Here is a 16,883-nt window from a genome sequence, read left to right as displayed (position 1 = left end):
TTTGCGTGAATTCGTCAATTGACGATTTTACGTTCGATTTACAACCAGATGGCGCAGCGAGTAAAATGAGAATGTTTTGTTTTTTTTGGTTTGAAATTCGTTCAAATTTTCTAGAAAAATCAAAATTTATCTTCAAATTTCCCGGTTTCATGTATTCTTTCCACGCTGAAAAGGTTAGAAAATCATCATTTTACAATATGCTATGTACATTACGAGGAATGGCTTGTTATAAGTATTGAAACTTTATTTTTTTTCAACTAAGTAAACGATGAATAGGGTGTTTTGCGCTAGAAATACCGCAAATCCTTCTCGTATCGACCCCTACATAGTTAATGATATCAGCCAATTTGGTATGATATCGATTTCATCGCAATTATCTATAGTATCAATAACCTGTATGCATTATCAAACTTAAAATTTTCGAAGATTATCTATGACTTTGGTCAAATCGCGTGTTGAAACCATCATAAATATACAAAACTCCAACTTTCTTACCATATACTGATGACATTCAATGGCTGAAATTAATCTAAATTGAAATAAAATGAATAATCGCCACCGAAATTTGCTTTTCAGTGCGTAAAATAAACAAACACCCTCACTTTTGTGGTTCTGAGCTCTAATGTAGATGTCGCATGAGCTGATTCAGCTTTGCGTAAATTCGTCAATAGGTAATGAGTCTTAACTTCTGGACATTTTTCATTTTGTGTATAATGGCGATGCATGTCGTATTAAGTTGGTTGATATCTAAGTGGTGCGGACTCAATCCACTTCATTCTCAAGCAAATTCATGCATGTTTTCAAGCGATTTCTTGCAATAAATTCTCAGACCACCGGAGATGCCAGATTTACAAATATGTTTGTAAATTTACAGACATATCCGTAAAACATTCATCACATCTATTCATCACATTAAAAATATTTGACTCACCATATGACATTTTTCCATAGTTTTAATACAGAAAAGTTATTATATTTAGTATATATCAATACACATGACGTTAGACCAGCGATACTCAACTTGCGGCCCAGCAGTCCTTCTGGTTGGCCCATCTGGTGTGTATGAACTTTTGCCTTGACATCATTGCAGACGAAAGAGAGGATACGGTTATTCACAATTAATGAAAAATTGCATTCTCTGCAGGTAAGGAAAAATCTTGAACGAAAATTGTCTCTGATAAATATTTTCTGTTCTAGATAAGATTGTTTTGCTGAAATGCAAGGAGATTTATTGAAAAATAGTTAAGTTAGGGTCAGGACTATGTCTTCTAAGTATTTAAACAACATCGAATAAAAATTTTCATTCTATTTTTAACAACTTACATTTGCTTTCGGGTCTGCTTATGACGAAATATGGGTTACTGTTCGATATTGTTACGACAGACATGGTTCATGGCCGTGTGGTGATCTAAAACTTGTATAGCCTTGCATGGCGGATGGAAAGTATACACTGCATTTTCTTATAAATTTCATCAACGACAAGACCGCAAGCCTTGGTGGATGTCGAATATATCAACGGTGAAATACTGTTTTTTATAAAAATTAACAACGCGTATGTATGTGTATGTATGTATGTGTAGATCGTTGAAACATTTAAACACATTACAGGACATAAGTTATTAAGTGGTCCGAAAAATATTTTTTTTCCACTTTTTCCCAAAAATGACAAATGACAATTAATAACTTTTGAATCACTGAATCGATTTAGATGATCGACATATAAAATTGACCTAGCCTTTTATTAAAAAATATTTAACTTGCGAAAAAAATAATTATATTTTAGTAATTATTGATTGTAGTCGTTTTTTATTTTTCTATGACTTTCGACTAGAGGGCGCTATATTTTTTTATATTTTTTCTTGAAAGCTGAGGATTTTTTACACAACATATCTCGATATCAGGGTTGCTATTCTTTCGTTTTTTAGATATGATTTAAAAAAAAATCATTTTTCCCCATTTGTCCAAAAATAACTTTCTGCAAAAAATCATAACATTTGAACTACTGAACCGATTTAGATGATCGATATATTAAATTGAAGCCAATAAGCAAAATTCACACTTGCGAGAAGATTGGATTCTAGTAGCATAGGTCTAGTTTAGTCACATATGAATATTGATCGAAGACTTAAAACATGTTAAATTTACAAAATTCTAACTTAAAAACGATAATTATAGCATCTCTGATATCGAGATATGTTAGGTAAATAATCCTCAGCTTTCCATAAAAAATATAAAAAAATATAGCGCTCCTATCTTTAACCGAGAAAACTATGAAAAACTAACTAAATCAATAATTACAAAAACAAAATTCAATTTTTTGCGCAAAAGTAATATTTTTTCAAAGAAAAATAACTCGTAAGCTTCAATTTGATATGTCGATGATATGAATCGGTCCAATAGTTTGAAAGTTATGACTTTTTGTAGTGGGAAAAATGGGGAAACATTGTTTTTCGAACCATCGATTAGTTTTGAAAAATCATATTTCAAAAACGAAAAAAATAGCATCTCTGATATCAAGATATTTTATGTAAAAAATTCTCAGCTTTCAATCCATATTAAAAATAGGATCCATATTATATGCAAGTTAAATATTTCTCAATTAAAGCTCATTGGCTTAAATTTGATATGTCGATCATCTAAATCGGTTTAGTGGTTCGAAAGTTATAAATTTTTGATAAAAGTCATTTGGGAAAAAGTGGAAAAAAATGATTTTTGGGATCACCCTTAAATGGAAATGGGCACCCTAATGACAAATTAAAAAAATACGAGTTTAATGTTTTGCGATAAAGAACAAAATTACCACTTTTGACGAAGATCTGAGAACCACTATATTAGTTTGGCATGGAATGGCTGTATATATATACAGAATACAATCTTACGTGCATCGTGATGTACAAAGTATTAATGAATATGTGAAAATTAACGTTAAAAGACATTTCTATAGATCTGCACACTTTTACAGACTTTTCCACATTTTTAACAGACATTCACATGTTTTTACAGACTTTTTTTTAAAAATCATCTGGCAGCTCTTCCTTCCACTTTTTATCGAATATTTCCAAATCGCAGGAGTAAACATTTACGTGACTCTGACTTTGTTTGTTTTTATTACGTTCGGAAAAACGTTATGACAAAGAGAGGGGATATTAAAAATACGATGCTCAGTGAAAGGCTGAGATGCTCTTTCAGAGATGCAATGGTTAATTAAACAATTGACGGAAATATGTAGTTCGTTCATTTTATAATTTTATTTATTTTTGCCCTTGACAACAATACCTCTTTTATAGTGTTGATTATCATAAGAAAAATAACACTCCTGATCGTTGGATCTCTTTTGACATTTCAATTGGATCTTTTTTGACAGCCGTTTTGATTCAGTCCGCACTACCTAGGTTGATATCATTGATAATTCAAGGAGTTTCGTTCGGCCGGTACGACAAGGATTTACAGTATTCGAAGCGCGCCATATGACACCCATCGTTTGCTTAGCAAATAGATATAAATTAAAACACTTATAACCATTCTTAATATGATATGAATGAAACAACGTAATATGACGATTTTCTAATCTTTTCAGAGTAGAAAGAATACTTGAAACCGGGAAATTCGAGAAAAAATTCAAACGAATTTCAAAATCATTTTTACTCGCTGCGCCATCTGGTGGTAAATCTAACGTAGATTCTTTCTCATCGAATATCCACTCGAAAAGAGTCACCCTGTATATTTACATCTGGCAGGAAACATAGAAAAGAGAGCAATTGAGCAAGTTCTCTCAGTTGACTAAATTCGTGACATTTCATCCAGCGATTTGTCGGATTTGTCATGTCAGTGACCGTGTTTTGAACTTTGTTGGCTCCAGTGCTTCGAAAGGTTCTGCTGTTCTTTATTCGAAAGACTGATACGATATATACGTTGTGTAGATACATATATCTCTCTGCATCAGAGAAATTATTGCGTGGAGTCTCGTTTTTACCGTGAACTGCGTAGAATGGTTAGTTTCGATATGGACGAGTTCAATGAGATCCTGGAGAAGTGTCGAGATCAATCGCTACAAAAGGAACAAGATGCGGTAAGTTGGAAATTCATTTGCAAGATCGTAGAAAAACTCGGTAAACTACAACGCAACTCCTAGTAAACGGATATATGTGCCAATTGCAGATTCTACTGGAACCGTTCGCCTACATTCAACAGATACCCGGCAAACAGTTTCGCACGAAGATGGCCCTTGCCTTCAATCATTGGTTGAATATTCCGTTGGAGAAGCTAAACGCGATCGGGGAAATCGTTCAGATGATGCATAATTCCAGTTTATTGTAAGTAACCACTTGTATGGTGACTCGTTTTCCAGGAATACCGCATACAGATAACAAAGAGATCTGTTGCTGGCTAACGGCTCTGATAACAAACATTTCTATCGCTTCACCATATTTTGTTGATTCAAATTGCGATGTTTGAATTTCAAATTGCCATGAATCACGATGCGTGCAGTCGGTTGGTTTTTATTACTTTAAGGGTTGAAGAGTGTTTCCTTTAATGACCACTGTTCGTTTTTATGCATTGATTGAAATGTTTTCTTGGTTGGAATTGTGAATAATTAATTTATGACTCGAGTTGAGCAATACTTTTCCATTGACTCATTCTAATTCATGAATGATAATATCAATAACAGATGTGCTAATCTTTGTTTGCGATGCAATAGCTAGTATAACAATGATAATTGGGTAGGGTTAGTTTGAGTGGACCTTCTATTAATCATAATTACATATTATTGCCAACAGTCAACTTTTTAATTTAATTGCGGCATACATGTTCAATCACTATTTCAAACACATATATCTCATTTGGGTTTACCTCACAGAATCGATGATATCGAGGATAACTCCATTCTTCGCAGAGGAATTCCAGTGGCACACAAAATCTATGGCATCGCGAGTACAATCAATGCCGGAAATTACGTGCTGATCTTGGCACTTGCAAAAGTTCATGAATTGGGGCACCCTACTGTAAGTTCTTTCAATACGCAAATAAACATGTCTACCACTTGGTCTCACTTCCACAGGCACAGCAAGTGGTCACAGAGCAGCTCTTGGAGCTGCACAGGGGTCAAGGCATGGAGATATACTGGCGGGACAATTTCATCTGTCCAACCGAGGCGGAGTACAAACAGATGGTGATCCGCAAAACCGGTGGACTGTTCATGTTGGCCATCCGGTTGATGCAGTTATTTAGCGATAATAAGAAAGATTTTACCAAACTGACCGCCATCTTGGGTCTGTCGTTCCAAATACGGGACGATTACTGCAATTTGCTCTCGAAAGACTACTCCGACAACAAGAGTTACTGCGAGGATCTGACGGAAGGGAAGTTTAGTTTTCCGGTGATACACGCGGTATTGAATCAGAAAGATCGACAAGTACTACGTGAGTATCGTGGTCTCACGGTCATGGTTTTCAAAGTTCGATGTAAATAATGTTTGAATCGTCCGCTTCCAGATATTTTAAGACAGAGAACGCAGGATGTAGAAGTGAAGCAGTACTGTGTTTCGTTACTAGAAAAATTGGGTAGCTTTAAGTATACTGCAGATATGCTGGAAACTCTGGACAATGAAGCGAGGGCAGAGGTGAGTTGGTATCTATTATTTTTTCGTTGGATATATAGAAGGGAGTATGAAATACTCATGATAAAAAAGATGTAAGCTCTTGAAAGAGATTCCCTTTCCACGCTAGTAAAATTTTGTTTATGCAGAGTACCGTTACCTATTATTCATAGAAACTACGTATTAATTTGTGAAAAAATTCACTAGTCATTAAAATTCACTTTGAAAAAATGTAGACTATTACATCGTTGAATAAAATATTTAGTATGATTTTGTGCTATGGTGGCTGAGAGTAGACAAACGATCGCAAAGGGTTAAATAGGATTGAGCGATCCTAGATCGATTTTTTTTTTATTTCGATTTTCGATTTTTCGGACCGGTTCTTTGTACCCGAAAAAAATCGAAAAGATCGATCTTTTTCTTTCGATTTTTTCGATCATAGTTTACGGCAGTGGCGTAGTGCAGGGAGGCGGAGGGGGCGGTCCGACCTCTGAGACATTAATAAGTATATTAAGAAGCGATTTTAAATTTTTTTTCAATATTTTGAATTACCTTAGTGATTGGCAGTATTATTAAGTGAAAAACTTCACTATGGAAAAGCTCATGTAAAAGAACCTTTCTTATTTTTGTTTTGTTTTGAATGATTTAAGTAACGATTTCGTTTATAAATCGAGAATGGCGGTTTAAATTTCATTATGAGCCTTTCGACATCTTTCAACAACATTCCAAACACTTTAGGATCAAACGGAAGCGCTCAGGTTTTGTTGATAAAGCAAAACAAATAAGGGAGTATTAATGGGGTTTGTGGACTAGCGATCATGGATCGATATTTTGAAGATCGATCTTTTCCTCAGTCTTCAGAAAACATACGCAGCGCTGCGCTTGAGTTTAATTTTCATCAGCGCGCGTTCAAAGCAAACACGTATTCTCTCCTGATGCGAAGTGCACAAAATTCATAAACACGACAGCGCGAAATGGATCCGGCGCAGAATTCAGATACTAAACATCTCTTCTCCCTTGTGTGATGCGCGCCTTATTCTATACACACACACATACACACTGAATTCGGGCGCCCACTTTGTCTTCGCTCGTTCTAAGCAAAGCATATTGCGCGTTCGCTTAGTAAGCGATCGATAGTGAGTTCAAAACTCAGGGCCCTCATTGACCATCTTTGTGTTGTTATAGAATAGCTACGTCCAGGCAACAATCATCAGCGATGGAGATCCGATCCACGGTCGAAATAAGATCGATTCATCCATACAACTGCTCTGCTCTGCAAGAAACATCGGGCTGCTGTTCTATAAATAACTCAACAATGATCAATCAACTGTCTTCGCTGTCCGGTGGTCTAACTGTATAATGGAAGTACAGAATGAATACTCTTACGCCTCAATGGCTACTGTGTAAATGTGTACCATATGTAATGGTATAGAAGGAATACTGGCGAATGGCAACTGTGTAATGTGCTAATTATAGATATGATAACCATGTGGCATGTACACGATTGAAATTCGGCTCTGTTACAGCTAAAATTCTAATGAGCCTTCAATAAATAAATGGGATAAAAAAAAAGCAAAGCATATAAACAACAGCGCGTCTCCATACGAACCGTATACTACCGTGATTTTGCAAAATGGCGCAAGCGCCAAAATTGAAATTTTGCTTTTTATGTTATAAATCGATAGACCAAATCTTTTCAAACGACTCGAAGTTTTACAGTAATGTAAAAAATGACCCCGAAAAGCTTGAAAACGGAATGACGTGAGCGCCATTTCCACTGTGATGTGGCCAAGTGCCATTTCCCTTATGATGTGACGTAATTTGATGCTATGTGATTTTTGATCCGTTCTGATGGCATAGAATGGACGAGCAAGGACAGCAAACTTCACATAACAACATCTTCTGTAATGGACGTTTAGTATAATAAGAGTCACATCCCCTTTTTCTTGTAAAAAACACTTTTCCGAATAGCTCGTCATGCCAAATGTTTCAATCAAAAACCAGGGCCCGAAATCTTCGAAGGTGAAAAATGAGGACCGACTCTACTCTCAGCAGCTTCGCTTCGACTAGAACTGCTTCGGCAGTCGCCGCCAACAAAAAGTGACTTGACTAGAAAATGAATTGACTAGCGTTGACTAGCGAGGATGACTGGTGAACTAGTCCAGTCAGTGGTTATTTTAACTAACTCGACTAATGAATACAAATCTGCCTCTTCATTCAACTGACTTCAATCCCCACTTCCATTTGCCCCTGACACTAATTCATACCTGCGTACGCAATATTATTTTTACGTCCATATAAAGAGGAACGAAAACATGATTTCTGATGCAAAAAAGAAGTTACCCCATCAATGGACGGTTTATTGTATACCCATCGTGTACTCAAACCAACAAACTTAGACATCTATCAAGTATGCTAGAAAGATCCTCGCGTTAGTATTAGTTAGTATTAGGCGTGCAAAATAGCGCGCACACACTGCACGTTAATTTATACGTGTAAGTAATTTTCGTGTACGATAGAAAAGAATTTAGCTCACCTGTAGCGTATGTCAAACCACGTTGAACTCAAACATCGATGCATGCACATGTACATGGGAGAGAGAAAGAGAGGAACGAATTCGTTTTAGGGGAAGTCACTTCAAAATGCAATGAGGACAATTTGACTGGGAAGAATGAAATGATATAGTCGAGTCGGTAGAGGGAGATAGCGACTAAACGCCCGACTGACTGTTCAGTCGTTTTGGCGGAGAAACTGCGTGAAGAAGCCAAAAGTCATTACTAACTGACTATGGATATAGTCGAAAGTCCGCTTTGACGTAGGTTTCGTCGTCCATTACCAGGCAATGCGGCTTCGTCAGCATTTTGGTGTACAGCTTCCGGGCTCGCGTCTTCCCCACCATGTTTTGCCTTTCGTCGCGGTTAGGAGCCTTCTGAACCTTGTATGTACGCAGGCCCTCCCGCTGCTTGGTCCGCTGGACGAATGAACTTGACAAATTCAGCTTATTGGCGACATCCCGGACCGAACTTCTCGGATCACGTCTAAACTGCTTAACTACGCGCTTGTGATCTTTTTCACTGACGGAGCATCCATTTTTGCCGTTCTTCTCCTTCCGGTCGATGGTTAGGTTCTCGAAGTATCGTTTTAGTACTCTGCTGACCGTGGATTGGACGATTCCCAGCATCTTACCGATGTCCCGATGTGACAATTCCGGATTCCCGAAATGAGTGCGCAGGATTAATTCACGACGCTCTTTTTCGTTCGACGACATTTTTCCAAATTTACGAAAAATTGACAGTGAAGCATGGCCAACGTGATCTATACACATAAGCGAAAGCTGAAGATATAATTCCTAAAAAATAAATTTCTACAGCGTTTTTTCCGTGATGCAATTTGATGTGACACACCCTTTACGCTCAAAAATGCAATTGATGTATCCGGTATCCGGTAAACTATGAATGACAGTAACGTCATCAATTGTCGTCGTTTATATGAATCGATTATAGACAGAATTATTGACGAAATGACGAAACGGTTTAAGGAACTAGATGATTACAATTTTGTCGCTTTGTTGAATCACGAAAATTTTGTCGAATTCGATGTCGCATTACCTACTGGGAATTTGAAAATGCTTATTTCATACCACTCGAAATTCGATAAGGCGAAGCTTTGTAATAAACTGACGATTTTTTTTAAATTATAGTCATTATTCCGATTATCGTTGGACAAAACCTGCATCAAACCTTCTCCGAAACCAGAAACCAGAATGATACTGACGATGCCTAATACAAAGGCATCCGTTGAAAGAACGTTATTTTGTTGTTCGACGGATCAAGAATTATTTGCGGTTGAGATCTGACCAGAAACGGTTATTCGGAATTATGATGATGACTGTGGAAAAAGATTTCCTTTATGAGATAATGCAGATGCCTTTATGAGGAAATCATTGATAAGTTTGCGCTCATAGTTTACCGTAGGATTCTTTTGTTATACAGGCGAACCTGTTTTTGTGCGGGTGATAGGGACCGCACAAAAAAATCGTGTTCGCTAAACAATTTGAAAAAACAGGAAGTGGGTTATATCTATGGTATAACCGCAAGGGTGACGTAGGACTATCGTTGATTTAGAGATCATTTGTATGAAGTTGAATCTGAATTCATTCTGAATGAATGAATATTTGGAGAACTTCGAAAACGAGAGCGTTACGTTGGAGGCACAAGGTTTTATGCATTCAATATTGGATACGGAAATATCCTACTGATGGGGAAGAATAATCTTCAGAAGCTATCCTGTTGATTGCGATTGATTGAAAAACCACAAAACCAAATGTATTTGGTCACAGTGTAACATGGATAGAAAACATTCAATTAAACTCTTTCACATGAATATATTTTGAAAATTCCCAAAGGAACTGGCAGATTATTTTCAGTAACGATTAGATATTTCCACATTTTCCTCGATACTGGAAGCCCACCAGTGGTTAATGCCAACTCGATAACCACCTGTTAATAGCACTTGATTGAAACATATTTGGTCACAGTGTTACATGGATAGAAAACATTCAATTAAACTCTTTCACATGAATATATTTTGAAAATTCCCAAAGGAACTGGCAGATTATTTTCAGTAACGATTAGATATTTCCACATTTTCCTCGATACTGGAAGCCCACCAGTGGTTAATGCCAACTCGATAACCACCTGTTAATAGCACTTGATTGAAACATATTTGGTCACAGTGTAACATGGATAGAAAACATTCAATTAAACTCTTTCACATGAATGTATTTTGAAAATTCCCAAAGGAACTGGCAGATTATTTTCAGTAACGATTAGATATTTCCACATTTTCCTCGATACTGGAAGCCCACCAGTGGTTAATGCCAACTCGATAACCACCTGTTAATAGCCGCGCGTGTATGTGTGTGTAGCGATGTCTTCCCAGGGAACCGTTTGTGGCATCACTCTCCTCCTGAAAGATTCCCTTCTGGCCTAGGGTGCACAAACAGGCTCTTGGTGACACCGTTCATCCGCGCTTTCATGATAAATAAAGAGCTTCACCGCAACAGCGACAACATGCTCCAATCGCTGTTCAATTAGAACTGAGTGGATTTCCGAGCGCCGCTCGCTTATATACCGATTGATGATTTCAATAGCCTGTTTTGAAAGCAATTTTAAGACTATTGAAACAAGTTTTTGGATCAAAAAGTAACAAGTATATAACGCGTAGACATTTTATCTTTCGAATGAAGTGTTTATCATACCATTTCGTTCAGTTGTTTAGGAGCTATTAACGCTCAAAATCTCGGTCTCCGGCGTAACGCTTTCGTTTTCGAAACTTTGATTTTACACCCCGATATAGAAATGAAAGACGTAGTCCTACGTCAAAAACTTTTTGCTATGTGGTGGATAAGGACCGCATAAAAAAAGATTCATTAAGAAAATAACCCAAATCCTCACTTGCGCATATAATAAAATCAACTTTTTGCTCCTGTCAATAAGCTCCTACTGACACCTTAAAACAAACAAAACAAAACATGAGAATGGTAATTAGCTGACACAGTCCCTATGAAAAGCGATAAAATACATATCAAAGATAGAAAAAAATTATCGACGATTCATTTTTTTCGAATACCGCACAAAAAAAAAGTCGCACCACAAAAACCGCACAAAAATTGGTTTTACTGTATAGATAAATGTTGAGAAATAAAAATATTAAAATCTGTCATCGCAATACTGTAGTTTTAATGTTGCAAATGAAATTGAACAGGTAGCTCAGTTGGTCACGCGTCGCCTCTGACGCTGAGGAACATGCCCATTTCCTGTGTCCACATACCACTAAAATACCCGTTCTTCGAAGAATATTGTAGCTCTATTTATTGTAGTTCAAGATAGTAAGTGGTTTTTATTATAAAATTTGAAAATAGTACATTTTTAATGATTAGAAAAAAGGTTGAAAAATCAAACATTTTTCTAGTGAGGAGGTAAAGAGGTCATCTGTGGGGGGCAAAGTGGTCACTCGCACATAACACGCTAGAAGAGATGGATTTATGCGTGTTTTCTTGGTCGTAATTGAAATTTTCTCATACGTACAAAAACGTAGTAGGAAACCCATAACGTTTTTCAAAATGAGGCTTGGTTTTGGTTGGGGTGGCATATTTTTCCTGGGTCAAAACCACAAAACGGACCGCTTTAGGAGCAGAAGGTGATAAGGTATATCAGCTTTTGAAAACAGAACATTGTAATCCTTCACTGACCACTTTGCCCCCCAATCAACGACATGCGAAATATGCGAAATAATCACTGAAATTGAACAAAATATCTGTTCACCTCCCCTAGAACATGTGAACAGTCGTCCAAACTGTTGATTTGTCGCAAATATCAGGCGTAGAACTACGTCTTTCATTAAGGGTGCCAAATCAGAAAACAGGTCACATTTTTATGAAATAAAACGTTAATAACTATTTTTGCCAAGAACGGATTTTGACGATTTACATACCAAACGAATCGGAAATTCCCTAAGATTTGTTTTTTATGCTACATATTACAATCCCCTGGTGTGTAAACGGTTTAAATTGATGAAAACTAGAAGCATTTCCATTTTCCCATACATTTGTCATTTGTGAGCTTCCCTACCCATGCCGTCAATAACGAGCAATCTATCGGCGATCAATGAAGAAGAATGAAAAGTCTCCGTGAACAAAGAAGAGAAGAAGAATAAGAAGAACCAAGGGAAATTATTGCCTAGAGCATAAATATTGGATCTCGCTGAGACAAACTTTTAGTATCGTTCTGGTAATGAGCATCGCTTGTTCTTCCTTGTTTTGCGTCATCACATGTCTTCGATGGAGCTGTGAACGCGACCAAATCACTCATTTGCTGATGTCTCTGGCATTGCAATCATCACAACAAAATGATGCCATTCCATTAAGGTTCTGAACTACACAATGTGGGGACAGGCGTTCGGCGGTCAACGATTCGGGCTAGCAATTGAGGACAACTTTGTCGAATTTGCTGATTGTTTTCTCGTTCTAATATTATAATAAATATGTTTTCTGGTTCAGTACATTTTGTCGTTAAATAAAAAACAAAAAAAAAACATGATAACAAATGAGGGGCTCAAAATGAAAGAGGTGTAAATCACATAATCGATTTCTCTACATCGACTCTCTCTCTCTTTTACTCATAACATAGCTGAAAGCTCATTCCCAGCTGTATTTGACAATGTGGAAGATAGGTCAGAACCTCATCTATCGGATTCTATAGCAAACTCAAATTGGAATGTTTTTGCAGTTGAGTTATTAACTAAAGAAAAAGTTGATGAATAGAAATCGATTAAATCAGTTAGATCCCTTTCATTCTAAGCCCCTCAAATGTTAATTGAAGGGGTGACACCCACAGCATTCGCTCTGGGTGTCACTCGGTCACGCTACGCAACTGCACTACAGCAGTGTGCTCCGTCGGAGTGCTACCGCTGAACACTGCGCCGAAAAGTATGCATATCGCGCTGCTGTGATCGATGTGCAGTATCACCCTGATGTCGTCTATAGACGACGCTCGTAGCGGAAGGGTTGATTATTCCATGATGGTACAAGATGAAGCCAAACAAACTGCTTTTGATTTTCTTCGATGTTTAAAGAAAAGATGATACTCGTATAAATTAAGTAAATTGGAGAAAAAATGCTTTCGATTTTTCAAAGATCGATTCTTTTGTACCGATTTAATCGATGAATCGATCCCTACGCCGTTTAGGAAATCGATTCGTCAGGATCGATCTTTTTATAAAAATCGTACATTCCTAAATCCAACATGCCGCGGCACAATACAGTATCGCATTGGAGGCGATTTTTACCTGTAATTGGACATTCGCGCTGACAGTGGTACAGTGCAAGGCGCCTAGAAGTATCTTAAGGTGGGCCAACTTTCTAAAACCACTCTTCAGCCATCTTGGAAGTCTACTGTGTTTTGTTTGTAAACAAAACACAATACGCTTGTGCCCAAGCTCGCTCGTGACCGGTCTGTCTCATTCACGCTTCAAACAAATAATCCCCCTTCTGCTTTCTTCCGTACTGTTTTCATATACCGCTCCCCTTACCGACTTAGTGACAAAACGGCCTCACCTTAAGATATACTTCTAGGCGCCTTGGTACAGTGTCGACGTCAGGTGGCAATTTTCAATGTGAGGCCATAATTTGGGCCCCGAGCTCGATGTTTACAAAAATGTCCAAAATGTCCAAATGTCCAAAAATGTCGTGTCGCATTACAGGTCTGTTCAATTAGCTCGGAAGCGAAGCGTGACCAAGTGAGCTGTTTTCTATCATTTTCATCGACTTCGTTCAACAGAAAACTTTGAACCTCAAATGTCATATTTGGCAAATGTTTTTTTTTTTCACATGAGTAGTAATGATTGCTTTATACATAGTAAATTGCGTTTTCCCTGTCGCGGGTTCCGATGAAAGGTTTGAGCTCGGGAGTTATTGCTGCTTAATGTGTGTTATGTTGTGTTACGTGCGGGTTATGTGGTGCAGTCAAGTGTAGCCATCAGGTTACATTCTTCACGGTGTAGAAGTTTCACCCAAACAGAAAGGGAAATAAGGATTTTCGGGTATAATATGGAAATTACAAATTAATTACCTTCGATAATTCCTCATCCATGCTGCAAATTTAAAATATATAATAAAACAATTTTTGAGGTAGGACTACGTCTTTCATTTCTATACCGGGGTGTAAAATCAAAGTTTCAAAAACGAAAGCGTTACGCCGGAGACCGAGATTTTGAGCGTTAATAGCTTCTAAACAACTGAACGAAATGGTATGATAAACACTTCATTCGAAAGATAAAATGTCTACGCGTTATATACTTTTTACTTTTTGATCCAAAAACTTGTTTCAATAGTCTTAAAATTGCTTTCAAAACAGGCTATTGAAATCACCAATCGGTATATAAGCGAGCGCCGCTCGGAAATCCACTCAGTTATAATTGAACAGCGATTGGAGCATGATGTCGCTGTAGTGGTGACGCTCTTCGTTTATCATGAAAGCGCGGATGAACGGTGTAACCAAGAGCCTGTTTGTGCACCTTAGGCCAGAAGGGAATCCATCAGGAGGAGAGTGATGCCACAAACGGTTCCCCGGAAAGAGATCAGAGCAGCCGCCACACACACACACACACACACACATACTCGCGCGGAACTCTAAAAAATGACAAAACACAAATGACGCCATTCAGCTTCGAGAAAATTCCGGAAAGATTCAATCGTTGCTGAAAATTAATCTGCCAGTTCCCTGGGAATTGAAAAATACATTCATGCGAAAGAGTTAATTTTAAAGTGTTCTATCCATGTAACACTGCTACTAAATACTTTTCAATTAAGTGCTATTAACAGGTGGTTATCGAGTTAGCATTAACCCCTGGTGGGCTTCGAGTATCGAGGATAAACTGGAAAAATCTGATCGATGCTGAAAATTAATCTGCCAGTTCCCTGGGAATTGAAAAATACATTGATGCGGAAGAGTTTATTTTAATGTTTTCTAATCATATAACAAAGCGACCAAATATTTTTCAATCAAGTGTTATTAAAAAGTTGGTTGTCGAGTTAGCATTAACCACTGGTGAGCTTCGAGTATCGAGGAAAATCTGGAAAAATTTAATCGTTGCTGAAAATTTATCTGCCAGTTCCCCCTGGGAATTGAAAAATACATTCATGCGAAAGAGTTTATTTTAATGTTTTCTTAACATATAACACAGCGACCAAATACATTTGATTTTGTAATTTTTCAATCAAGTGTAACTAGCAGAAAAGCTTCTGAAGATTATTCTTCCCCATCAGTAGAATATTTTCGTATCCAATATTGGATGCATAAAACCTTGTACCTCCAACGCAACGCTCTCGTTTTCGAAGTCCCCCAAATATTCATTTATTCATTCATTGGATTCAGATTCAACTTCAAACAAGTGATTACTAAATCAACGGTTATACCATAGATATAACCCAATTTTTTTCTGAGATTGTGTACCTGTACTATGAACAGCACTCAAAAAAACTTTGAGTGCTTTGAGGCACCCCTAAATCATGTCCGACTGAGTTGAAATTTTGCACAGGCCAATTAACAAAATGTACACGGTCGGTTCTTTAAATTCGATATTTTTATTCCATACCTTCATTGTCACTCAGGCCAGGAGGTCGATTTTCGGCTAAAACTTTTTTCTCTCGGGATGCAGATCTCGGCGTTTTATAAATTTTCAAGTCATTTTGGCATCGAAAAAAAATTTAGATTATCCAAATTTTCTCGTGAAAAATCGCTACATTTTGTATTAATCCTCATGTCTTCAGATGTTTTTCAACGCAACTCCTAAACATATATTTTTACCATAATGATATATTTGAAAAAGTTCTTGAAAATTATAAGCAAATTCATAAAATTTCATGAACGCAAATTTCTGCATAACTCGAGAATTAATCAAGCAAATGAAACCAAATTTGGCGTGTGAACGTTTTAGGGGACACGAAACGTTTCTATGGTGGCTGACATAGAAATGAAACCAAAATTTTTGCATACTCTTTTTTGTACTAGCAACATGTCGTTTTCTATTTGTGGGGAAATAACCATCTGCCAGTTACGTTCTCTAAGCACGCAACTTCGCCCGTATTAAACCTTCAACTATTCCATTCCAGATCGATCGCCTCGGCCCGAACCCGATCATGCTGTCGCTACTGGATGACCTGCTGAGCTGGAAAACGGATGTTGCGAGTAGTCCAAAGTAAAGAGGCACCTGCCCTACCCTTATTAAGTTATTAGAATACCGAAACGCTTGGTACTATCAATTGTTGCAAAGGACGAAGACTGAGGAAGGCCTTCGAAATTCCACCCCAAAGGTATGCATCGAGTTTTTGCAGTTGTTTGAATGTGTGTATTGATAGGCAAACTGGCATTTACGACGGAGCGCGGAATTCTATGTGCACGGCTATTGGTTTTCCTTCAGAAGGAATCTTTCCCGCACTGCATTCCAAAAGCTCTCAATTCACCAAAGTGAAAACAAGACATAGTACTATTCTATAAGACATTTGTGAAAAGACGTAACAACTCGATAATGTGAAACTATAGAGAGGATAACTATTTTCGATTACACCTAAGAAGTATGAATCAATTTTGAAGCGCTTTAGTTTTTTCGTGGCTTTGTCTGAAAGCGACAATTGCTCCTTTTAGTTTTGTACACGATGTCTAGTTTAATATGAACACATTCGTTGAATTTCACCGCTGGTCTTCCTGAGCTAGAATGTATCCGAAGT

At 37.4% G+C, this 16,883-nt stretch overlaps 1 protein-coding gene across 1 annotated transcript; it reads left to right on the top strand.

The window, feature by feature from the left end:
- Nucleotides 1-3,808: 3,808 nt before the first annotated feature.
- LOC129764401 (terpene synthase) lies at nt 3,809-16,848 on the top strand. The gene is made up of 6 exons (XM_055763428.1): nt 3,809-4,069; nt 4,159-4,313; nt 4,859-5,003; nt 5,060-5,420; nt 5,493-5,620; nt 16,269-16,848. The coding sequence occupies exons 1-6, from the start codon at nt 3,989-3,991 to the stop codon at nt 16,356-16,358; spliced, it is 960 nt and encodes a 319-aa protein (XP_055619403.1). The 5' UTR covers nt 3,809-3,988; the 3' UTR covers nt 16,359-16,848.
- Nucleotides 16,849-16,883: the final 35 nt, after the last annotated feature.

Source organism: Toxorhynchites rutilus, chromosome 2 (genome assembly GCF_029784135.1).
Source record: "Toxorhynchites rutilus septentrionalis strain SRP chromosome 2, ASM2978413v1, whole genome shotgun sequence".
In the NCBI taxonomy this organism is placed as follows: Eukaryota; Metazoa; Arthropoda; class Insecta; order Diptera; family Culicidae; genus Toxorhynchites; species Toxorhynchites rutilus.
Note: the sequence above shows the minus strand (reverse complement) of the source record. Positions and strands in the feature narration are given on the sequence as shown.

Coding starts and splice junctions, on each gene's coding strand:
- LOC129764401 (XM_055763428.1), top strand. CDS start 3,989: ATGGTTAGTTTCGATATGGACGAGTTCAATGAGATCCTGGAGAAGTGT. Junction 4,314..4,858: donor ATGCATAATTCCAGTTTATT/GTAAGTAACCAC, acceptor TTTACCTCACAG/AATCGATGATATCGAGGATA. Junction 5,621..16,268: donor ACAATGAAGCGAGGGCAGAG/GTGAGTTGGTAT, acceptor ATTCCATTCCAG/ATCGATCGCCTCGGCCCGAA.